General features: G+C 32.9%; 1 protein-coding gene across 1 annotated transcript in view; it reads left to right on the forward strand.

The window, feature by feature from the left end:
- Nucleotides 1-2,036: 2,036 nt before the first annotated feature.
- LOC134270832 (adhesion G protein-coupled receptor L3-like) overlaps nt 2,037-25,889 on the forward strand; it is a 115,987-nt gene continuing 92,134 nt past the window's right edge. Inside the window, exons 1-17 of the mRNA XM_062753081.1 lie at nt 2,037-2,115; nt 2,319-2,507; nt 2,594-2,668; nt 2,759-2,870; nt 2,995-3,105; nt 3,211-3,271; nt 3,354-3,471; nt 3,570-3,619; nt 3,743-3,863; nt 4,011-4,114; nt 4,231-4,345; nt 7,198-7,381; nt 7,499-7,574; nt 7,989-8,055; nt 8,300-8,385; nt 9,790-9,916; nt 10,236-10,277. Coding sequence (XP_062609065.1) covers nt 2,113-2,115; nt 2,319-2,507; nt 2,594-2,668; nt 2,759-2,870; nt 2,995-3,105; nt 3,211-3,271; nt 3,354-3,471; nt 3,570-3,619; nt 3,743-3,863; nt 4,011-4,114; nt 4,231-4,345; nt 7,198-7,381; nt 7,499-7,574; nt 7,989-8,055; nt 8,300-8,385; nt 9,790-9,916; nt 10,236-10,277 — 1,641 coding nt within the window. The 5' untranslated portion in view covers nt 2,037-2,112. The remainder of the gene's footprint in view (nt 2,116-2,318; nt 2,508-2,593; nt 2,669-2,758; nt 2,871-2,994; nt 3,106-3,210; nt 3,272-3,353; nt 3,472-3,569; nt 3,620-3,742; nt 3,864-4,010; nt 4,115-4,230; nt 4,346-7,197; nt 7,382-7,498; nt 7,575-7,988; nt 8,056-8,299; nt 8,386-9,789; nt 9,917-10,235; nt 10,278-25,889) is intronic.

The raw sequence follows: 25,889 nt of genomic DNA on the forward strand, positions 1-25,889 counted from the left end.
GTGTTGGTACCAACACTGTTCTTCTGTATAGGAAATGGTACACAGAAAACCGGTGGCACTAACCTTATAAAACTTAACCGGCGTTCCTTTGCTACCAGTCAGTCTGAAACGGACTGCATGGCTTCCCTCAGTTCATAAATTTCTGTGTGCATTCTTCCAATTTTCTTTTCCAGGGCTTTGTTTTTCGTACGCGCGTCTGTGAGTTTGTCTTCCAGGTTTGTAACGTGCAATTTCTTTCTCTCCTTCTCGTCCTTATTATTTTTCCACGCAGCTGAGAGTTTACTCTCTAGCGAAAGATGTTCTTGCTGTGTATCAATTGTTTTCTTGAAATTCTGCATTTTATTTTTTAATAAAGCGCTCTTGTGATGTTGGTTAACTGAAGACTTTGCGGACAGAGAATTTATCGCATTTACAAACGCATTCTGAGATTCGATGCTGTAAAACAGTAATTCCATGGCGCACTTACGTTGAGAATTAAATTTATTCCTGAATGAATGAAATTCTCTTACATTTCAAATAAATTTTGTAAAATTTACTTTGTGACAATCGGCTAGCTGCAGATCTGTAGCTGTCTAGCTGGTCTTAAAAAAATGGGATGGATCACCAAAGAGCTATAAAAAGTATATCTTAATTGCGTACAAAAATTGAGCTTGGTTCTGGATTAATTTCTCCGAATTCTTACCTCAACTGCACGAAAAATATATTTCAAAATGTTCCAGAGATCTCTATCAAGTACTAGTACTTTACATCTGCAAAAAGCTCGTTGGAACAAATTATTTTGCCACCCAAGATGGAAGAATAATTAGACGATATTTTCGATATCTCAAATTCAGACTCAGGAGGAATATTAAAAACGGCTGTAAGGAATGTTTTGCTGTAGAAAAATTGAAGGAATGTGCTAGAGACACAGGGTAAGTAATATTTTTAGATTGCAGCAGTTGAAAAACACGGATATTGAGTAAAGCTTCAGCGAAATTTTTTGTGAACAATTAATATACACTTTTTTAATGGGTGGCACTGTAGCTCTCTTGCTGACAATTTAGCTAAATTTCTGTGAAAGTGAAAGGCTGGACATTTATACATGTACGATGCACGTGGTACTGACGGCGGTTGTGCATACGCAGAAATACCGGAAACTGAACAATATTTCAGCCCCAAACAAAGTTTAAACAATATAAATCACTAGCAGCGCTAAGACAGACCTTAAGAAAAAATCAGAGGTGGAATCAGGCGAATTTCATCCTTTTATGACACCACCTACCACGTAACGAGACAGTTGTGCATATGCCCTCATCGAAAAGACCGGTCTCCGCGTCTTGAATCCCCAACGTACATACATGTATAATGCATGTACTTGATTAATATGCATTAATAAGTATTTCAGGAAATCTCATGAAGGAAACTTGATTTATATTCTAATATTTTCTATTTTTTATTATTCGTATTTCTCACTTTATCATTGAGTTATCTCTTCTAGAAAGTTTTGATAGAGAAAGGGTAGCGCTTTCATACCTGGTTTTACACATGTATATGTGACAAGGCCTATCGAAGAAAAAGGTATAGCTTAAATCATGCAGAGTGTCTTATGGCCTTTAATCAAGGTCAATTAGGATTAGATATTTTGTCTGGATACCTTGTTTGAAAAAACGTGTGAATTTTTCAATACGGTAGCACACAAATGGGATATGCTCATCACCAGCGTGTGTCATGGTGTGACACAAGGTCATTTTGACAAGGTCAAGGTTGTGAACATTCCTTTACTATCTTTTGTTAATAGCAAAACATTATATGGTGCTATCTACCCTTAAAAGATTGCTTTAACATTAGAACCTTGACTCAAGGTCATTTCTCCCTGCCCGCAGCTCCGACGGAAGACCTACTCGTTGCTTTGTAACGAGCTCGGCTCTAGTTCAAATACTTATCACATGGGACAAAAGTATGAAAGTATTGTAACAATGTTTCATGTTCGCAAAGAAAATGTACAAAAACACATTACGTGAACATTTATTTTAAAATATGTTTTCTCGTCAAGGTACAACACTCTCGTATTGTGATGACTTGAAACACAAAGAACGTGGAGACTGTGTACCAAATATTGAGAAGATTGATAAAATGGTATCTTAATTTCTATATGTATTATATTTAGAAATGCAGCTTGCTTTACAAATGTAAGCTCGCATAAAAATGTTAATATATAGTATAACTAACATCATTGAATCTGTATCGTAAAAAATTAACCAATTTGATTTAAATCCTAGAATGAATCTAGAAAATAACTAAAATAAAAGTCTCTATATCTTTAAAAAAAATTAAACCAGGTTGATTCAGTTCTTAGAGGAAATCAGTCAAAGAAAGAAATAGAACTGACGATTGAGAGGGCACTACATAAATTACAAGATATTTCCATCAGTAAAGAACCCACTTCTGAAGATTTGGACAGATCCATCAACTTTTTAGATAAAATTGTGAATGTTTCTAGGAGATTTAATGTCTCAATCCCAAGGAAGGTATTTTCATTTTTTATTTCGTTAATTAAAAATATAATATCAAATCCCTTGTAATTTATCAGATTTTACACATTGATCACATTTAGGTGATTGTGACAACAATTGACAACCTTCTTGCTGACAACCATACTGTCGCATGGCAGAACACGTCCACAAAACAGGTTATTATCATTTTGAAACTGAGATTAATTTGAATACTTTGTAAAGCTTGAAAGCATTTTTAATAATTTATTTTGATATCCTTTTAACAGGCGATTGCAAGAGTCAATAAGATATTCAGATTGGTAGACAAGGTTGGCCTTCATATCTTGGAAACCATCAAAGAGAATGAAACAATGAAATTTAACTCAACGACAAATATAGGTAATATTCATAAAACCCCAGCAGTGTCATTTTTACAATACATGTACTTACGATTTTGTTTTCTTTTATCATCGGCAAATTGCGTCATTTGAGAGCTAAAATTTTGAAAAGATATTTTTTTAAGTTTTTACAGTTGCAAAGATTCCAGCAGAACAAAGTGTAAATTTCCCGGAAAACAGTAGCATCTTGGGGTCATCACTGGTGTTTCCTGTGCAGACTCAACACTTTAATCATTGTAATGTCAGATCCTAAACATACCTCTCGTCATTTAGTGGCTTCAAGTTTTACAGTAAACTTTGACTAAATCAATAGATAATATATATACTATTTCAAACTTTAGATATCGCATACCTTGCTGTAAAATATAATTCACTTGGAAACTTGGTTAACGACAACAATAGGTAGGCATTTCCTAGAAATGATATATTTTTAATATATAATGTTTTTTTGCTGTAATATGCCTATATTGAATTCTTTTTTCAGAAATAAAGAACATTCAGATTACAATATTTCCTCTGATATTATGTCATTAACACTCCATGACCCTTTATTTGGAGAAAGACTAGACCCTTCATTGCGTTTAAAGTTCTTAAAACACGGGGTATGTGAAACTCCTCATATGCATTTTGAATATAAAAAATCTCCGATGTTCAAGTGAAAATATCATCATCATCATCATTGTTTTTATTTCTATTTTAGAATTCCCACAAATCGATCAGAGAATGTGTATTTTGGGACTTTGACCTGAAGTTAGTGTTGGGTTGTTGAAAAAAATATATAAATTGCTCATTCAAAAAATTAAAAATACACCAATATTTATGCACATATAATCAAATTCGAATATGAGTTTGGTGAAATTATGTATATTTCAGTAACGGAACTGGTGGGTGGTCAACACGAGGATGTAAATTACTATCTACAGATGATCTTCATCTTCACTGTGAATGCAACCATCTGACAAATTTTGCGGTACTGGTGCGACCATACTCAAGGGTAATCATTTAAATCTCTATCATGTACATGTACATAACAGTTCTTAAAACATCATTGAAACGGAAACGATTTCTTCGTATTAAATAATATCAGTAAACACATACCTCTTCTTAAATAATATAAAGCCGCAAATTTCTAATTCTTCAGCTTCAAGAGGAAGATAAGGCGTTGAGTTGGATATCTATAATTGGTTGTTCGATATCCGTGTTTCTCTCTTTGCTGACAGCCATAATTTACATTGTTCTTTGGAAGTAAGAAATAGTGACAGATAAACTACTTTTACTCCAACACCTTGTTCTGTTTCGATTTTTCAATTTATCCCGAATGACCCAAAATAATTCCAAAGTTTCTTTTCCCTCTCTTGCAGAACTATTACATGTGACGTCAGCAGAATGGTCAATAAGATCACGGTGCTTCTCTGTCTCAGTATTGCCCTGGCGTACACGATATTTCTGATAGGAGTGGACAAGATGCAGCATAAGGTAAGGTAAAAATGATTAATTTATTTAGTACGCATACTTTATGGTAAATGTTTTCTTTCAAATTAATTAACTCTCACATATATATTTTGAAATGCCTTATGTAGTATACATTACATGAAACAGACGAAGGTAACGTACAGGTAGCAAAAAGGTGATATTCTAATTTTCGGAACAAAGGATTGACAGCCTTCGCACAAAATTCAAACAAATTTCTTTAGATAATAGAGGACAATGAAATGTTTTAAATATTATGATTTAACAATGAGCTGAAACAAGCCACTATTCATTATATTTGGGGTTTAATTTAGCAGTTTTTCTATATGTCTCTCAAACTGGTTTGGAGAATCAGTCAAAACAATTTTTATCTTAGATAAGGTTTTAGTCAGTTAAATCATGATTATAATATCAACTTTTTCGTTGTTGAAAGCGTCGTTTATTAACTGTTTCAATTGACATTCACAGCAATAGGAACTAGTGCTAATTGTAACGGGGACCGTTACAGATGTTCCCCAAACGCTCCCCAACTCCCTTTTCGTGCCATATTCCCTGTAATCTCTATTAGATAAGAAATACTTTATGGAATTTAAACTTAATCAAGATCTTCCCAGAAAAATACAAAATATATTTAAAAATAGGCATTGCACGCGTGTTCATGTGCGTAACGACCATATTATCTTCTCTACAATATCTTAAATTTTAATATACTTAATATTAAAGCATTTAATCCCAAAGTATTAAGAAATTCACTCATTCGAGTGTATTTTTAATTTTACTCTTTTAACGTGCACGCACGTGGAAACACGTGCATAATGACTACACCTTTTTGTAGAAGTCCCTTATATTTATCTATGTTCTAAATCCCATCCTGTTTGGTTGAAAAACAAGGGAGTTACAGCCATTTGAAGTTTCAGCCAATCAGATTACAGCACACATGCATGCGCGTGATTTCATAAATTTTATCTTTATCGTATTAAAGAATATCTAAATGAATGACTATATTTTAAAATTCCAAACATTTAGTCAAAAAACAAAGGAGATATAGCCATATAAAGTTTCAGCCAATCAGATTGCAGCACACGTGCATGCGCGTGATTTTATGATTTTTTCTATATCATATTTTAGGATATCTTAATGCATGACTATGTTTTAAATTTCACAGCATTTCGTCAAAAAACAAAGGAGATATAGCCATTTAAAGTTTCAGCCAATCAGATTGCAGCACGAGCACATGCGCATGCTTTCATGAAAATTTTTATATATCATGCTGTAGATCTTCATAATGTAGGACTATGTTCAAAATTTCAAAAGATTATGACAAGAAACAAGAAAGATATTGAGACTTTAGTTTCAGCCAATCAGAGCAAAGCGCACGTGCATGCGCGTGAGATCTTGCTATTTTGACCATGCCATCTTGTCTATACTACTAATGTATCCTTACATTATGAGTTTCAAAAAAATTCATCAAGAAAAAGAAAAGTTACAGCAATATCCATTATATTGGTCATTTCATGTGTTGCACGTGCGCGCTCTTGCAAGCACGTGCGCGCAAAATGACCTTCGTTCGGCAAATCTACATAACATGTCTACTGACCCTAAAAACATTTTACCTTACTCGGATGTGTAGTTTACAAGATCACTCGTGGACAAAATTTTCCCAGGAAGAAGAAAAATAATAATAACTAGTGCTAATTGTAACGGGGACCGTTACAGATGTTCCCCAAACGCTCCCCAACTCCCTTTTGGTGCCATATTCCCTGTAAGCTTCATTAAATAAGACAAAATCTTTGTTTTTGAGACTTTAACAACGTTTACCCAGAAGTGTACCAAGTTCATTCAAATTTTGGCATTGCGTGCGTGCGCATGTGAATGCATGTGCTTAATGTCTACATGATCTATATATTTAAATATACTAAATATGAAAGTTGTTAATCCAAAAATATTTTTTAAAAATACGCTCATTCAAGTGTATTTTTGATTTTGCTCATTTCACGTGCACACACGTGCATACACGGGCATGTGACCATCCCTTCTTATAGAAGTCAATTACATCTATCGTTGTTCTAAATCCCACCCCGTTTGGTTGAAAACCAAGGGAGTTATAGCTGTTTAAAGTTTCAACCAATCAGATTGCAGCGCACGTACACACATGTGTATGCATGTGCATGGTGACCATACCTTCTTGTAGGAGTCTATTATATCTATCTATGTTCCAAACCCCATCCTGTTTGGTTGAAAACCAAGGGAGTTATAGCCATTTAAAGTTTAAGCCAATCAGATTGCAGAGCACGTGCATGCACGTGTTTTCATGATAATTGCTATATATCACGTTGTAGGATATCATAATGCAGGGCTATGTTTAAAATTTCAAAGGATTTCGTCAAAAAACAAGAAAGATATTGAGACTTTAGTGTCAGCCAATCAGAGCGAAGCGCACGTGCATGCGCGTGAGATCTTGCAATTTTGACCATGTCGTCATGTCTATACTTCTAATATATCCTCACATTATGAGTTTCAAAGCATTTCATCAGAAAAAAGAAAAGTTGCGGCTCTATCTATTATATTGGTCATTTCACGTGTTGCGCGTGCGCGCTCTTGCAAGCACGTGCGCGCAAAATGACCTTGATTCCGCAAATCTACATAACATGTCTACTGACCCTAAAAAGGTTTTACCTACATCGGACGAACAGTTTACAAGATCATTCCCGGACAAAAAAGTACCCAGGAAGAAGAAGAAGAAAAATAATAATAATAATAATAAGAAACAGAGTAAAAACAATATGTTCCCCAACTTCGTTTGGGGAACATAATAACAAGTCGAAGCACATTATGATAACTCTTGCTTTATGTTTCAGGTCGGATGCACTGTCATTACAGCACTGTTACATTGTTTGTTCCTTTTTATTTTCTTTCTGATGCTGGCCCTTGGGTTGTACTATTTCAGCAGCATTTCACTGATCAAAATATCATTTTCCAAAGCAACAACATTTCAAAGTAAAGCCAATTTCTTCGGTAAAATCATCTGGGGAATTGTATCTGGTGAGTAAAACGTCATTTTTACGGGAGAAGGAAAAAAATGACAATTGCATTGTTATTGAAGGTTTCGAATGTGTTTTTATTAAGATCTAAAAATACCTAATCTTACTTTGTTTTTAGTTATGCCAGCGTTTATAACCGCAGTAACATTTGGAGTTGTATATTCAATGAACAAAAACTATCATTCAAAGACCAGGTAAAATGATCGTTGAGAATAAAAAAAAATTGATAAACGTATTTAAAAATTATGGTGTCCCGATAGGGCCATTACAAAAGTATATTAGCGCGTTAGAAACAACACGCAAGCGCGTTAATGACAACGCGCAAGCGCGATAATGACAAGACGCTAGCGCGTTAATGACAACGAGTTGTGTGTTAGCACGAAGTCGTGTTCTGAACAACGCGCTAGCGCGTTGACAATAACGCGCTTGCGTGTTGCTAAAATACAACAATACAAGAATACAAGAATGCAATAGGCTATTGTCATTAATGCGCTAGCGCGTTGTGATTAATGCGCTTGCGTGTTCTTTTAAACGCGCTAACACACTTTTGCAATGGCCCTATCGGGACACCATAAAAAATACTTAATTGCTGCAACGTTTCTTAACAGTTGCTGGTTATCACTTGAAAGCGGGGCTTTGTATGGTTTCATTGGACCTGTAGCTTGCATTGTCCTGGTAGAAATTTTACATATTTTGTATTTTATTTAATCTTATTTATTTCATAGTATGATTGAGGTTATACAATGCTGAATGTTTGGTAAAGCAAAGGCCATGGAAATTTCATCACTCTTGTGCTTTTATGTTATCTGCAAAGCGATGCTGATCATCCTAATTGAAACAAAACCTAAGGCGCTAACCTCGGAAGGCATGTTAAAAGTTTACTACCTTCATTTGTTTTTTTATGTTTTACTAATTTCAGATCAATATTGTTATTGTTATTATCCTCTCAGTGACTCTTTGCTCCATGGGATATTCACCACAAGATAAGACGAAGAACAGAATAGTGTAAGTCAGTTTGGATTTAATCTAAGATAACGACACCCCTCTGATGTTTTAGAGGTCCATCTTTGCCCTGCTTCCGATTTGCATTGTGTTTTTTCTCAGTGAATTTTGAGCATACGAGGGGTGTTAGAAAAGTTCGCGGACAAGTTCTATTGTGAGCGCGCTAGTTCCGCGAAACCGGTCAAACTTTCCAGATAAAATCTTAACCTATTTTCCAATAAATATGCACAAATTTGGTGCTCTCCGGTGATCATTGAAAAATATACGGCTTTTTTATTTTGATAAATCTTGCTTCATGGAGCATGCTCCATTTTGGCACGTTAACATTACAAACACTCTTTATTAAAACTAAAAATTGCACAATTGTAGCGCAAAGAGATTTATGATATTTTACCTATCGCTAAAGTATTCATGAAACGTCACTTGGAGAAATTTTGAATTACATTGGAGGGTATATGACTGTTTTATAGCCATTTATAAATGATCAACACGTAAAAACACAGCCAAAAAATCGGAACGTCATTGAGCGTCTTGGAGCACTGCACTAAGTAAAAATTATGTGTGTAGACAGTAAAATGTCTAAAAGAGATTAAAATGTTCAAGATGCTGCCGGGAATTTCCTACACACACAAAGGACAACAGTTTTCAAATAATTATGACTTCATAAAAATGGAAGGATTAACATTTTGAATGATTGACTCCATTGATACTTCAATACCCTCTTATCGCAAGGACGTTGTGCCTATATAGTTTTTCATAGTTTTCATACCTGATCAATTTACTACATAGACGTTTTTAAAGATCTCAAAAATATCCGAATCAATACAATCCGAATTAGTACAAAAGACATTATAGTAGAAAAGTAACATGTCTTGATATAGATATTCAATTTTAAAGTAGAAAAAAGATAAGAAAAATCTGAAGAAAGGAAAGATTTATAGAACTGCGACAAAGCATAACGGATTGAAATCTGGTTGTCACGTCGCCTTACGTCAAGGGATTGCTCCGTGAATCCTATGACCTCATAGTAAAAATCGTTGTAAATTTTCAAGATTTTATTAAATGGATCTGATTTTTTACATACTAATAAACAAAATGTAGGAATTTATTCTGACATAGGTCATACTTCACCGAACACAATAGATTTTCCGTAATTCAATGAGTCCGCGAACTTTTCTAACAACCCTCGTACATGATTAATGTATGTTATGTGCATATTTCACAGTGACTTAGGTGTACTCAAACAGGGTAAAATTAGAAAATATTTGATGAATAATTTATCAGTAAAGCAGCAGTGAGAATATGAAATGAAAACATTGAATTTTAAGCAATGTTTTGCCAAGTTTCACGTATTAATTTTACTCAAATTAAGGGGGTATTTTAATTATTTAAAATGTATTGTTTCAGAGCCGGAATAAAGTCCATCTGTACCCTGTTACCTGTTCTTGGAGTGACGTGGTTGTTTGGCCTTTTGTCCATTAATGAAGATGTGGTCGTCTTTCAGTATATATTTGCATTGTTGAATTCCTTTCAGGTATTTATCTTTAGAATTGCAATAACTATTTTGAAAATGCTAAATGTTTTGTAGCTGGATTGGAAATTTACTGCTGGAGCGAGACATGAATCGTTTTCAAAATATCTAGCATAAATTTTGACAGCATATGGAGAAATGTTGCAATATTTTATCTATGAGAGGATTGTTAGTTATTTTGTTTTAACATTGTAAAAAATGCCAGCATTATTTGATAAATAAGGGTACTGTACTAGTGAACATGTAGTTCATAACACGGCCAAAACCATTAAATAAATATATACTAGTGTAGTATATAATGTGTACTCTTGTATCTTTTAAGGGGCTTTTCATTTTTATCTCCAAATGCCTTTTAAGTAAAAAGGTAAGGACAGAAAACAACAAAATAATGTAGATATTTTGTATCTTATTTTTTATCTAAATTCATTTTTTGTAAATTGAAATGATAATATTAAATTATCATTATTAATATAATAAAATATAAGATAAGAATTTATTTAAAGTCAGGTACATCAGCAAAAAACATTTGCTCTGAAGAGCTAATTTCCGTTTTTTAAAGTATGACTTTTTTAAAAAAAAGTTTGTATCCATAATCACCAATTCAAATCTATTTTGAGGTTTTTACTCATGCTGACTGTAAATGCTGGATAAGCAAAAATAAAATTCTATACTTCAGATCAAAAAGTCGATTTGTGAGAGAATATATAAAAGAGATTGGAGAAGTAGACTTATTACATTACCGACCAGTAATCCGCTGTCCATGAAAACAAAAGAGTTTTCTTCATTGTCAAAAGTGAGTATTTTGTTTATAAAATAAACAAAACAGATATAACTTAAGACCAATTTAATCTTGTACAATTATACATATGTTGGCATTGTCTTTTATATTTATGAAAAGAAATGCATCGAATGATAACATTGATGTTTCATTCTATCTTATAAGGTAAACGATGCAGAGAATTAAATCAATTGTATGTGCTTTCAGTTGGAATAGGACCAAGAAAGTATTTAAAATAAGGAATTTCTATAATTGTACAACATTTTAACATTAAAGTTTATCGATATTAAAGATCCAATCTGAAGAAGAAGATTCTATGAAAGAAGTAAGCGAAGGGAATTGCATCAGGGTATCTTCTTAGATAATAATTTTTCTTTAACTATAAAATTTTGTAATTTTAAATATTTTTCATTTTTATGAAATTAAAAAAATAATAATAATAAAGCAAAATTCAAATGTATAATGTGAAAAAAAATTTATGATACTTCAGGGTATTTCTTTCAAGAGTAGAGACAGCGCCAATATACCTCTAAACCAATTATAGACAATTGATACAACATGGAATAATATCCACTGATTAGAAAAAAATGGAGACAGATCCTTTGAAGAAACTTTCATCAACAAAGCAGCGTATTATAGACTTCATACATTGTCTAAACATAACTGGTGCTATCGTGAGCCTAGAGGAAGCTCTTTGTTTCTAAATCTGGGCTCTGGGATCGACTCTTGTGCAAACTTATGATCTTCAACAAAGATAGTGACACGGATTCTACTTCATTGGCAAAAGAAGTTAAATTTATGCATGGGACTCTTTAAAATGACTATGAGCATAGGTTCTATGTAGAGGTCGCCACTGCTAAATGGTATACGTTTATGTCAAAATTGAAGGCCTAAATTTTCAAATTCTCACAATATTGTAAAACAACCAACAATCAGTCATTTTTTACTATTGATTCAGTTCTAATGTTTAAATTTAAATACTCTTAATTCTTTAAAGATACATTAATTTTATTTGTACATTTCTTTTATTTGTACATTTATTTTAAGAAAGGTAATTTCAAATCGATTTGTTAGCCTTAGTTAAAATAATTGAATTTTTTTTGGTAGTTTTTAGTTTTAATACCTTAGAACATTTTAAACCATAATGCATGTATCTTTGAATATAATTACCAATAAGATGTACAACTTTTTATTTTAATTTTTTTCAATAAAGTCAATTGAAAAAGTTTTCGTTTCATTTATTTCATGTACATATGAAATATTCTGTCGAAATAACTTGCATCTAGTCCCTTTTCCTTAAAATTAAAAGACATTTAAATCAAAACACATTTTAAGAAATGAACTGAATTAAGGACAAATACAAATAAATGGATGCCGTAATTTGGAATAAAATTTTAAGGAAAGAGCCTATGCTAAACTATGTTATACGATAAAGGGTAGTTTGCGATTGGGGTGCAGTTTTGCGCTTAATTTTTATAATCCGGTGAGCGGGTTATGCAGCGTAAATAACTCCAAGTTATTATATATTCATTTGAGGTATCTTTCCACTATATAAACATACAGAGAGAAAATGTCTTCAATTCTGTATGAAGTTTGTCGGAAGTCAAAGGTCAATACATGACCGAATCACATGGCGCAATAATATCTACAGTTACATATAGATATAAATAAAAAAGTGCTTGCTTTTCATTATAAAAAGATGAACAAAATAAGCAAGTGAAATAATCGTTTTATTTACAACGTGAACAAATACTTCATACATTTTTTGGCGATCGATTTAACGTTTACATTTGTCAACCGCACAGTCTCTAACTTTTTAGTTTATCCTTATTTTTGTTAGACCTTAAGTTAAATCTTCATGATATAGGTTAAAACTATATTTTTTCCATTAAATTCTACTCACGATAAATGTGTAAATTTATTGGAAAATATCAAAGCATTGCAATCACGCCACGAACAGCTGAGAAGCACCTCGATCGGCGCTGTCGTACTTCAATGTAAACTGTCGCCAGTGTTAACATCATAAATATGCTTTTAGTTACTGAAATCGTAGATTTAATGTTTTTGATCAAATTTAACACTTGATTGCCAATTAACTGGCTCGGACAAGTGTCTCAATTCATCGGATCCATCCATCTCTTTCAGGCGACCGAAATTCCTCCAACTTTTTATCATCAATACTCGGACGTGCTTCCTGTGTCTTTTCAGCATTAGTGATCAATTTTCACACATAAAAATATTCCCAGACAAAAATCTATTCACTATTACTGATCACAAGTAGCCTTTAACAAAATATTCCCTTCGAAATAGAATTCTTAGCCTGACGAATTCAAAGCGTAACCGCCTTTCAAGCCGATTTACACCTTGCGTACTTTTGACGGAAATCTACGGCGACCGGTTAGTGCAATATTTATATCCGAATATATTTAATTTAATATTTAATTGTCCATCTCAAATATATATATATAAGTAATAAATAACAATTGAAGTGGGTTGGTACGTGATCAAATCTTCTGAGAAGGTCTTCGGCCTTATTTTATAACACAAGTTAAATTAAGCTTCATTTCTTTTATATAACATTTTAGGGTATAAAGGACCACAATTTGTGCCTATTCACTTATAACATACGAGGGTTGTTAGAAAAGTTCGCGGACTCATTGAATTACGGAAAATCTATTGTGTTCGGTGAAGTATGACCTATGTCAGAATAAATTCCTACATTTTGTTTATTAGTATGTAAAAAATCAGATCCATTTAATAAAATCTTGAAAATTTACAACGATTTTTACTATGAGGTCATAGGATTCACGGAGCAATCCCTTGACGTAAGGCGACGTGACAACCAGATTTCAATCCGTTATGCTTTGTCGCAGTTCTATAAATCTTTCCTTTCTTCAGATTTTTCTTATCTTTTTTCTACTTTAAAATTGAATATCTATATCAAGACATGTTACCTTTCTACTATAATGTCTTTTGTATTAATTCGGATTGTATTGATTCGGATATTTTTGAGATCTTTAAAAACGTCTATGCAGTAAATTGATCAGGTATGAAAACTATGAAAAACCATATAGGCACAACGTCCTTGCGATAAGAGGGTATTAATGTATCGATGAAGTCAATCATTCAAAATGTTAATCGTTCCATTTTTATGAAGTCATAATTATTTGAAAACTGTTGTCCTTTGTGTGTGTAGGAAATTCCCGGCAGCATCTTGATCATTTTAATCTCTTTTAGACATTTTACTGTCTACACACATAATTTTTACTTAGTGCAGTGCTCCAAGACGCTCAATGACGTTCCGATTTTTGGCTGTGTTTTTACGTGTTGATCATTTATAAATGGCTATAAAACAGTCATATACCCTCCAATGTAATTCAAAATTTCTCCAAGTGACGTTTCATGAATACTTTAGCGATAGGTAAAATATCATAAATCTCTTTGCGCTACAATTGTGCAATTTTTAGTTTTAATAAAGAGTGTTTGTAATGTTAACGTGCCAAAATGGAGCATGCTCCATGAAGCAAGATTTATCAAAATAAAAAAGCCGTATATTTTTCAATGATCACCGGAGAGCACCAAATTTGTGCATATTTATTGGAAAATAGGTTAAGATTTTATCTGGAAAGTTTGACCGGTTTCGCGGAACTAGCGCGCTCACAATAGAACTTGTCCGCGAACTTTTCTAACACCCCTCGTAATTAAAACTTGATAGTTTTGTCACTCTTTCTTGCAACAAATTTCTCTACAGGGAAGAGGGAGATGATTTTAAATCTATTCTGATTTCCGTCTTTCAATACTACTATGTAAAAGCTCCCCAATGACTCTACTTCATATCAGGAAGTGTTAAGAGTGAAAGGAAAATTTAGCAAATGAGGACAGATCTTAGATTGTCGATCAGGTTAAGTGCAGTAGACATTATTAAGGCTGGATTTTTGAAAAAAAGAATAAATGGTATTTCAGTTAGTGATTGAGATGCGCCCCATTAGTAAAATCTTAGAGCCTTAAGTCAGAAACAGGATTTTCAGAACGTAATTTTTGAAAAAAAAATTGCCTTTTAATAATAAAAGGTCATAAAGTTGTGTATTTTAGAATGAACCCAACGTTTTGATACTGGTGTTTCATCTGTAAATCTTACAAAAATGCTGTGAAATGATTAAGATTGAGCAGTCGTGAACTTATAATCAAGCATATACTTGTAAACATTTCAGAATAAACACTTTATAAAAATACGAAGTAAAAACGGAAAAGTTCTTTATAAACTTGGTAATTGTTATTCTATTTTTGTCCAGACGTAAATAGATAATTCTAATGCAATTGTTTTGTAAAACAAATTTTGATTGGCTAATGAACTGATGTTTGAAGCAGTAAAACGAGCATTAACGAGCGTGAAAGCATTTTCATTGTGACGTCATAATAGAGCGACGCAAAAACACAATGCTCCGTGACGTATTTCATGTAACAAAATTCATCAAAATAAGACGTAAACAACAAACAAAATGCATGAATTGCATTAGAATGGGAATAACTAATCTTCTAATTTGGTATTTGCGACCGTTAATGCTGATTTAACGGTCGCAAACATCCGTTTTACCGGCTCCGCTTACGCGTCGCCGGTAAAACTCAGTTTGCGACCGTTAATCAGCATTAACGGTCGCAAATACCAAATTAGAAGATAGTAATTCCCTTATTCTAATGCAATTGTTTTGTAAAACACGTTTTTATTGGCTAATGCACTGATGTTTGAAGCAGTTAAACGAGCATTAACGAGCGTGAAAGCTTTTTCATTGTGACGTCATAATAGAGCGACGCAAAAACACAATGTTCCGTGACGTATTTCATGTAACAAAATTCAACAAAATAAGACGTAAACAAAAACAAAATGCATGGATTGCATTAGAATGGGAATAATTAATCTTTTAATTTGGTATTTGCGACCGTTAATGCTGATGTAACGGTCGCAAACATCCGTTTTACCGGCTCCGCTTACGCGTCGCCGGTAAAACTCAGTTTGCGACCGTTAAATCAGCATTAACGGTCGCAAATACCAAATTAGAAGATAGTTATTCCCTAATTTATACATAAAGGACAACATGATATTGAACGTAAAGTAATCTTTAACTATAAATAATCTGAGACAAAACCGTGGTCCGTATTCCATCTGGGGTAAGAAAAACTCCTCTAGAAATTGAACATGGATGGACAATGCTCCAATTACCCAGCCATCATACTAGGATGAAGGTTTTGTTTAATAATTCGAAATTATGTTGAAAATAGTAATCATGGACCATTCTTCTATATTTTCGAAGACAGTATGGTTGATTTTATACTTGGTCTTTGAATAACTTTGTTTAGAATAGAATTTTTTTTTGGTCGAATTACGTCTGATATTTTTCATGTCCTATGCTGAAACATCGTTTGCTTCCAAGTTTTATTGTTTAAATGTCCTGATGATAACAGCTTATTATCTCCATATCCAATTAACTCTTTACAACTTAATGAATTGTTTTGCAACATACACTGAATCCTCGCGTCATAGAAATATTACATTACCATTTCCCCGCAAGCATTTTACAGCGGGGAACAAGTTTCTCTAAAGTTTAGCGTAAATAATATTATGAAGTAATATTTTAATCGGAAAATAACTTTTCTTATTTTATGAGATTTAAGCAAGTATAAGCAAGTATTGGAATTGGGCAATAAATTGAGGATTATATGAACTTTTTAAAGTGCGTGAAAATGCGTGATTGCGTGGAAACGGTAAATGCGTGATTTTGCGTTAGAAATAGGAAATGGTATATGCGTTAAAATGTATGACTGCGGGGAAGGGGGTTAATTGAATGAAAAATATCGAGAAACGAACAGTATTTAAAATTAAAAGTCCATTAAACAATACAAAAATGGAGCAGAGCAAACACGAAACTCCAAAACATTGGAATCGGGATCAGGTACCATGGAGGAGTGAGAATCCCCTGCCAACCGTTTACACCCGCCGTGTGTTCTTTGTCATGATCGGATAATGACGGAAAAATCCGTCCTGAATTCAGTGCATGGACTAACAATAAGTATGAAAACGTCAGCATTAAAATCAATGATAAACTGTATTTGCTGACAAGTTTATGTATCGATCATAGAACTAAAGAAAGTATGATTTTAAAAAGAAACAACTGAAAGTCTTGTTTCATCAACATGTTTGTCATTCATGTACCTTGTTGTATCGAATCAGCTGAGATACTGTATATGTGTACTTGAAATAGCGGGCTTCACATTTTAGCGGCTTTAAGGCAGACAAGGTTTTGCTAAATAATGAATACAGCTAAGAATTCAACTCTTAGCGTACTTGTATAAACTCCGTATTATAGGTGATGAATTATTAAAACATTCAAGTTTGATTCTGGCTTGCTGCGTCATGTCAATCCAAAGATGTAAAAAAACCGTAGTGACTCTTCTTTGCAAAGAGTTTGGTACAAGAAATTAAGTTCGCCGGTCTTTCATATGAGATTTTGAAACCGAGTTCCCTTGTCATGTTAGTTTAGGTGAAAATTTTATACCCTTCACCGGTTTAAGTTGACGTCTCTATATGACGAAACTATTCTCAATTGGACTTAAACAAAATACAATAACTTAATTTAAGACTGAATAAAATTTTGAATTGTACTCCATTACTTTATCAAAGTTAACCTTGAACATTACCATCCCTGATGTTTATGTCCTTCATCCTACAATTATAGTCTGCTGGACATGTGACATAAATATTGTTAAAAATAAGGATCTAAAATCGTTTTAAATGTTTATAACTTTAAAAGGTCTAGAATTAAGCGATTAAGGGACTAGGAATTCACTAAATTAGAAGATCAGTAGGTACTGCTACAGATGTTTATCAGGTAACAGAATTGTCTTCCTTGTGATGCTAATTATATTCATTGTATTTTTTAGAACGTTTCCAATTTCGATGCTTTATTTTATCTTTTAACACAATGTCAATTGAACGATGGTTTGTAGAAAAAGAGGACTTTTTAAAAAAAAATCATTTAAATTTGTACACAAGAGAACAAAATCAAAAATATTTGAAAACAATATCTAAAACATATAATAGGAACATGAAACAAGCAGCAATATTTGCGCATTATAGTAAAATGAAGCGCACATACTGTTTTAAAGCAACTTTCGAAATTAATTAATAAAACTAAACAAAATAAAGAAATAAAGGTCGAAAAAATTTATTATAATTTTAAATAACTGATTTTTAAAATGATTTTTAATACCAATTCTACCTAAATATCAAAATGACGTGGCCACGCGATGTCTTTGATTCAGCTAATTTTTTTCTTACTAACCTTCAATGAATGAAAAGATTGACTATATGAAAGAAAGCATGGTAGTTTACCCGGTTGCCATGGAAACGGGGCTAGAAGGTGTAAATTATAGTGGATATTGCTATTTATCAATAATATAAAAAAAATGTTTACTAGGCAAAGCTGTAAATGTGCATATTTTATTTTATATGCTTCATGACAATCAAAACTATGTAAAAATAGTATATGTCATAAAGATTTTACATTTTCTAATTTTCTGATCCCAAAAAAGTGAATAATTAGTCCTCGTTACCTCACTTGTTAGATTTAATATTTAAAGACTTTGACAAGTGATGTGAAAATCCTAGTAGAGAGATTTAGATTCAAGAAATGTTATTTTGCAAAAATCATTTAAAACATTTATGGGTAAATGAAAAATAAACATTTTATTATACTATAAAGTTGGTCTAAATGTCCTTTTTCTCTATCCGAGTTATTTCCCTTGTTGGAGCTCTTCGGCATTGAAGAATACAAAATATGTAAAATGTAAACAAGATGGCAGACAATAAAATCTGCATTTTTTTTCTTGTATTGAAACATCTTATTAAGGAAAATTCTACCTCAAGAGACTCAGAATTTGATGAACAACAGTTAACAAAGTAGGGATAATCTTTAAGAAAAGCCAAAGGGTTGATCTAGACATGATGAGTATTACACGTATAGCTACTCGTAGAAATTATAGGCAAATATGAGGAAATCAGGGTGGTATGGGCGAAGGCCGAGAGGATTTCATCGGTTTCCTTCAAGATGTCTTTGAAATAGAGATCAAGAGATACATGTTGTGGTTTGGTAGTCCCCGACCGATCCCCATTGTAATGTGTAAGCATTTTTAATTTATAATTCTATTCAGGTGTCACATGTACCTGGTAACTGACTGTATACTGAAATATAAGACAATAAAAACAAACAAAACCATGAAAACTGGTTGCACAGTTGCACATATTACATGTACATGACATTGAATCATATACTATTGTGAAATATATATGTGCCTGTTTTGGGTACCGGTATTTTATTTTCTATAAAATTTAGTACATTTGAACACGTTGAAGAAAATTGTTTGTGTAAATTTATTTTTCCAAGTGATAATGTGTTTGTGTCCATTCTATTTTAACAAACTGGATTTGTAGAAATCATACCACGGAAATATTAAACCTTTGACTTTTGACAATGATAACTGAATAGTGGGTTAGATTTTTTGAAATTATAAGCAATACCAGGACCATGAATATTTGAAAGAATTGATCAAAAAAGTGTAAGTGTAAAATTATAAAAATTAACTCAGTACATGCAGACACACAGATATACAGCTGCTAATATTGTTCTAGATCTAAGTACATATACTTTGTCATGCTATGTGAAATCTTTTTTGGGACCTTGATACAATTAATAAGTTATTTGCTCTGCAAGGTAATGTATTGTAAAGTATAGGTAAAGGAATCTATCCAAGGGTGTTAGAATGTGACAACTCCATTTAAGAAATAAATAACAAGTTTATAAACTTCAATGTGAATTGAAGTGGGTCGGTCACGTGATCAAATCCTGTGAAGGCCGAAGGCTTTCTCAGAAGATTTGATCACGTACCGACCCACTTCAATTCCCATTGAAGTTTACAAACTTGTTATTTATTACTTGTTTATACATTTGAGATGGACAATTAAATATTAAATTAAATATATTCGGATATGAATATTGCACTAACCGGTCGCCGTAGATTTCCCTCAAAAGTACGCAAGGTGTAAATCGGCTTGAAAGACGGTTAGTGGTTACGCTTTGAATTCGTCAGACTAAGAATTCTATTTCGAAGGGAATATTTTGTTAAAGGCTACTGGTGATCAGTAATAGTTAATAGATTTTTGTCTGGGAATATTTCTATTTGTGAAAATTGATTATATGCTGAAAAGACACGGGAAACACGTCCGAGAATTCATGACAAAAAGTTGGAGGAATTTCGGTCGCATGAAAGGGATGGATGGATCTGGTTTACTTCCACAGAGAAAATATGTGTAAATAACATGTTCAATCAATTTATCTTGGCTTTTAAAGTATTAAGAATACTAGAATTGATTACAAACTGAATAATAGTATACTGTAAACTAATTTTGAAGAAGATAAATCTGAGGGTAGATCAATCTTTAAAGATTTTATATTAGTTGTGACATTATTTTTAGAACCACTCTAGTCATATATATACAAATAAAAGGCCAATGGGCCACAACGCTCACCTGCGACGTAACTTTCACACAGCTGTTCATTACCAGATTTTCGCAATTGCAATAACTATTGTGGCCCCGATCTACACCACCCCCCCCCAGGGGTTATGATTTGAACAATAGGAATCCAATTTATCCCAGGATGCTTCAGAATAAGTTGAAGTTTTTCTGCCTTAGTGGTTCTTGTGAAGAATTTCCCTATATATTTCCATGTAAAACATAAGATTCCAAATTGTGGCCCCACATGCCCTTGGGGTCATGATTTGAAAAATTTAGAATCTACACTTCCCCAGAGTACTTCCAAATAAGTTTTACTTTTTTTGGCCTAGTGTTTCTTGAGAAGAACATTTTTTCAATATATTTCAATGCAAAACTTGGATTCACAATAATGACCCCCAGGGTTAAAGATCTGGACAATTTAGAATCTATACTATCCCAGAATTTTTTCACATAAGTTTCAGCTATTCCGGCCCAGTGATACTTCATCAGAAATATTTTAAATCATTTTAACTATATATTCAAATGTAAATATGGATTCCCAATCGTGGCCTCTCCTATGCACAAGGGTCAAGATTTGGACAATTTAGAATCTACCCTATCCTAGGATGTTTCTACATATATTTTCAGCTTTTCCTGCCCAGTGGTTCTAGAGAAAAAAAAATATAAGATTTTCTCCTATATATGAAATGTAAAACTTTGATTCCTATTGTGACTCTACCCCTACCCCTCGGGGGTCATGATGTGAACAATGTAGAATCTACTCCAGCCCAGGATTCTTCAAAGTATGTTTCATCTTTTTGGCCCAATGGTTCTTTTGAAGAATATTTTCAAATAATTTTCATATATATTTTTATGTAATGCTTGAATTCCCAATTGAGGTCCCGCCCCTCCCCCCAGGGTCATGGTTTGAAAACTTTGGATCTACACCATCTCAGAATATTTTCACATTGGTTTAAGATTTTCTGGCCCTGTGATTCTTAAGAAAAAAATGTTATAATGACCCTTCCCTACTTTGTCTTTTCCTGATTATCTCCCATTGTAAGGTAACTTGACCCTTCTTTTAAACAATTTTAGCCCCTCTTTACCAAGGATGCTTTTCAGTAGCTTTGGTTAAAATTGGCCATGAGCTTCTTGAGAAACAGTTGCAAATGTAAAAAAAAATACAGATGGACGGACAGACAAACAGACTGACGACGGACAAAAGGTGATCAGAAAAGCTCACTTGAGCTTTCAACTCAGGTGTGCTCAAAATTACATAGTACAATCTATACAAAAATTGTTTTAAGAACTGACACATTTCAAAGTCTATTTTGTACAACATTATTGTGATTCCTTAAAATTGACTAATTACTGCTTTATATGTACAACATTAATGTGGTAATATAAAATGACTGATTACAAAATCTTTTTTTCACAACATTTAATGAATCAATTTATCTGCTGGGTATGCCAGGGAATAAACGATAGTTGAAAACGCTGATAATTTGCCTTTTAGAAAAAGTTCATTATGTCGTCAGCGTCCTTTGCATTCCCAACGAACTTGACTATTAACAAACTTGGACGTGATTCCTTATAAAGTTAAATTTGGTTAGTTTGAACACGGATATTGCTAATTCACGTATATAGCGAAGTCATCTTGGATCCCCAAGTATATACATTTAATGAATAATATTTCTTTTATGGTTATAACGAACTATGGATATAATGACGTAATTTTACAGGTCCTAGTGACTTCGTTATAACCGAGTTTTGCTGTATTTACATTTATATGTAAACCAGGGGCCTATACGGTCACCTAAGTATAATACAATTCAGATGATCTAAGAAGGATAAAATAATCTGATGGATGAAAGTTTATCACCCCAAGACAAGAAAAACTGGATGATCAGGTTTAGCGAAACAATGAGTCTAGAGCTCTGTGACAGCATATGAAAAAAGTTCCTCTTGCCTCCATATATCACTTTCACCATGCAGACTATTAACAAAACAATAGTTCTTCGGTATTATTTTTAACCCCATATTATAACCTCTTTTATCAGAAAACTACGCTTAGTTGAAGATCAAGTTGATTTCAAGTTAAGGCCCCCCCCCCTCGAAAAACAGACAAGATTAATTAATAGAATTAATGCAGTTTTGCTATATTATCAATATATCCCAGCCTTACACCAGAAAGGTTAACCCAGAGGCAATGAAACTCACCATTCTGGAGAAACCCCCTTACTTTATAACCAGGAATAATAATGAATATTTTCAAAGAAATTATTGTATTTTCATTTTATTATCAAAGAGCCCACGGCATTCGACCAGAGACCCCGACAATTGAATCAGGAATTGCACACTTGTGGAAGAGGCATCGTTATTTATCATATCCCTTATCATATACGTAGATTGTTTACATAATACTGAAAAGCAGAGATTTTCATAAACATTTTCAATGTAAAATCAATAGAACCCCCTCTCACCTTTCAGTAGCATCTTTAACCCTCGGGTCATGATTTTGGAAGAGGCATCCGTGCTAAAATAACCTGCTAAGCCCTTTTTTAAATTTGTTTACGTAATACACAGAAACGAACGGAGAAGAAGTTCAAAAATCGGCAAATTTTTCACTATATAATCAATAGAGGCCCCATCCTTTCACCAGAACCCCTGACCCAGGGGCAATGAAATTCATTACAATGAAAGAGGCACACTTGATGATCATAACCATATAATTATTTAATACATTATAACTAGGAGGAGAGAAGATTTTCGAAATGTATTTTCACTATATAATCAATAACGCCTCAACATCACAACAGAACCCTTAAGACTGAGGCCACAGATTTTACAATATTGGACCATACACATGATAGATAAATACTTGGTTTGTTTTTTTTTTATTTTAATAGAAAGGAGCAGAGAAGAAGATTTTTAAAGAAATGATGTATTTTCACTATACAATCGATGGTGCGTCCCTCCCCACCCGCACATTCCCTCCCCCGGTTCCAGAAGAATTCAAAATTTTAGAAGAGGAAGCCTTGGTCATCATAATTATGTACATGTACTTAGTTAGACTGATTTATTCACAAGGACAAAGAAGAAGGTTCACCAAGAAATAATGCATTTTCACTTTACGATCTAAAGCCCCGTTCTGCACCAGAACATCTATCCCAATGGGTCTGAAATTTACAATTTTGGTAGAGTCAATGTTTATTCCAAGCATGCCAACAGTTTGACTGCTTAATGTCCATGAGTGAAGAAATTATGAATATTTCATTAATTTTGGTGTTGTGGCAAGGACCATGCAATTTTAAATATTTGTTCATCTTCACTCATAGATGAAAAATGGATGTAAAGAACAACATTCAAATTATAAATTCATTAAAAGCATATGCCAGAAATGGTTGAAATTCCTTCAGCAGTTCGAGGGAAGAAGCTGAAAATGTTCAAATGTTGAAGCAGGACGATGGATGAGCAAGGATAGAAATAGATCACCTTGTTGATTCACGTAACTTTATGTATAGGTAAAAATAATCTAATTAGACTAGTGTTCAAGGGAAATCATATCTCGCCTGATCTAGCATCATCGCAAAACAAAAATGAAACTAACGGGTGGTCATTTAATTCAATTAATACAATTTGAAATCAACAATATCCCAGATTCAGATGAGAATTTGGTACAAGTATTCCGTTTCATTTTTCAATAACATCTGAGGGAACAATTGTATTTCTTTCATGTGAATAGAGAACATCATTAAGCCGTTTTTAAACTTTCTTTTCATTCTGTACTATGTGACAGTTAGAAAATTTGTGAAACATCTAAAAATTTGTAAAGAAAAGTACCAATGCACTGCTATGTTTTCTTGTTTTCTATTTGAATTATTTTCATTTTTCTACTTCACAGACCACTGTGAATTTTGGACTTTTTTAAACTTTCACATTTATATCAAACAAATATACAAAAAAGTATATTCACATATATACCTACTATAGATAGCGTATAAAGGTATCAAATTTACATAAAGATATTCATATACACATCTTCACATTTAATTAAACACATGTGAAAATTGTTTCAATGTAGGAAAGAAAAAGGGAGGCGGAATAGAAAGAGAGAGAGAAAAAAACAGTAAAGAGAGAAAAACATGTATAGGGGCAAAATGTTGTTTTTTTTGTACATTAAGGGGTGTGTGTCATAATTAACTATCGTTTTCTGAAAAAAATCCTATATAAATATTGATGTAGACATGTACAAATGTTTTATAACATACCACAGATGCCCTGCCAGTTATTCTCATACTCTGTATACTAGTATTCACATTGTTTCAAAAGTAAAAATTTCTCTATCAACAATCTTTCCACAATAATTGTTTTTAGTGTCATTATACTTAGAACAGAATGGTTTTATATTTAGTCGAATAAATATAATTCTAAGTTATCAGTGTCAACAAATTTTGCACTTTATGGACATTCTTATTCTTATGTTTGCAAAATAATATTGTAATTTTGGACTTTATCTAAGGAAATAGTTCCCTATCGCGAGTTTGATATAAGAGCTATGATATCCCACATACAGCCAGTGGATAAGTGTATAATATCACTATCAAAAATTCAAACATATTTTTGTCACTATTTAACTTTCTTATATGTAACTATTTTTTTTTAAAAAATACAAGATAGAAAACCAATTGCCTTTTAAATGTCATACATGTAACTATTTTAATCTTATTTTACTCTGAAATTTAGATAAAGATTCTTAATTTATTTACCTTGTTTAAACATAGACTGATTTTAAATAAAGAATTAAATTCTACAGAGATGCTTAACTCTTGTTTGTAACAAAACCTTACTAATCCATTGGAAATATATCAGGATTAATGATATCTTGACTCTAGTCTTTGTGTCTCATCATAATCTGAGTCTGTTTAAATGCTTCATTACCCTTCCAGTGTAACCATATCGAATATTTATTACCATACACACCAGCCTGCCCGTACAGTCCGTTTAGGTTTGAGTTCAGACAGTTGTTGTACCACCAGGCTCCGTGCCGTATTACAGCACAGCCACCACTATTCTTCTTGTCATTGTCTTGGTCCTTAGTACTGAATCTCATTCCATTGTGATAATCCAAACTATCTCCTATATAACAGAGCAAAGATAACATTCAAGTTTACCTATCATCAATGAAACATTTATCGTAACACAGTAACCGCCACTGTAGTTATAATTATATAGGTATTAAATGGTATATACCACACAATAAAAAGTCTAAAGTAGTATATAAATCATACAATAGACTGTTTCACGGTAACTGCGGTACTGCTCGTTTGAAGGGCAAAATGATACAGTTTGGTGAAATATGACGTAAAAGTAATTGTTAAAGATACGTCATTTAATTTTTTGTCAACAAAAACTTCGCCAAACGTTATTATTTTGCCCTGCAAAAGTGTAGTACTGCAGTTACCGTGAAGGGGCTAATAAACAGTATAAATATTAAAACATGGTTACTGTCTTGAAATATAAATGATATTTTTGGGCGAGGGTAAGAAAACGTGATAGAAGGTCTGGCTTGCTGAGTCCTCCATCACGTAAAGCTTATATTTCAAGATAATGACCATGTAACTATTTTGTTTATCCTGCCAATTATATTT

The sequence above is a fragment of the Saccostrea cucullata genome, unplaced genomic scaffold (assembly GCF_032062105.1).
Source record: "Saccostrea cucullata isolate Sc308-1 unplaced genomic scaffold, CSIRO_AGI_Scuc_v1 ctg4445, whole genome shotgun sequence".
In the NCBI taxonomy this organism is placed as follows: domain Eukaryota; kingdom Metazoa; phylum Mollusca; class Bivalvia; order Ostreida; family Ostreidae; genus Saccostrea; species Saccostrea cuccullata.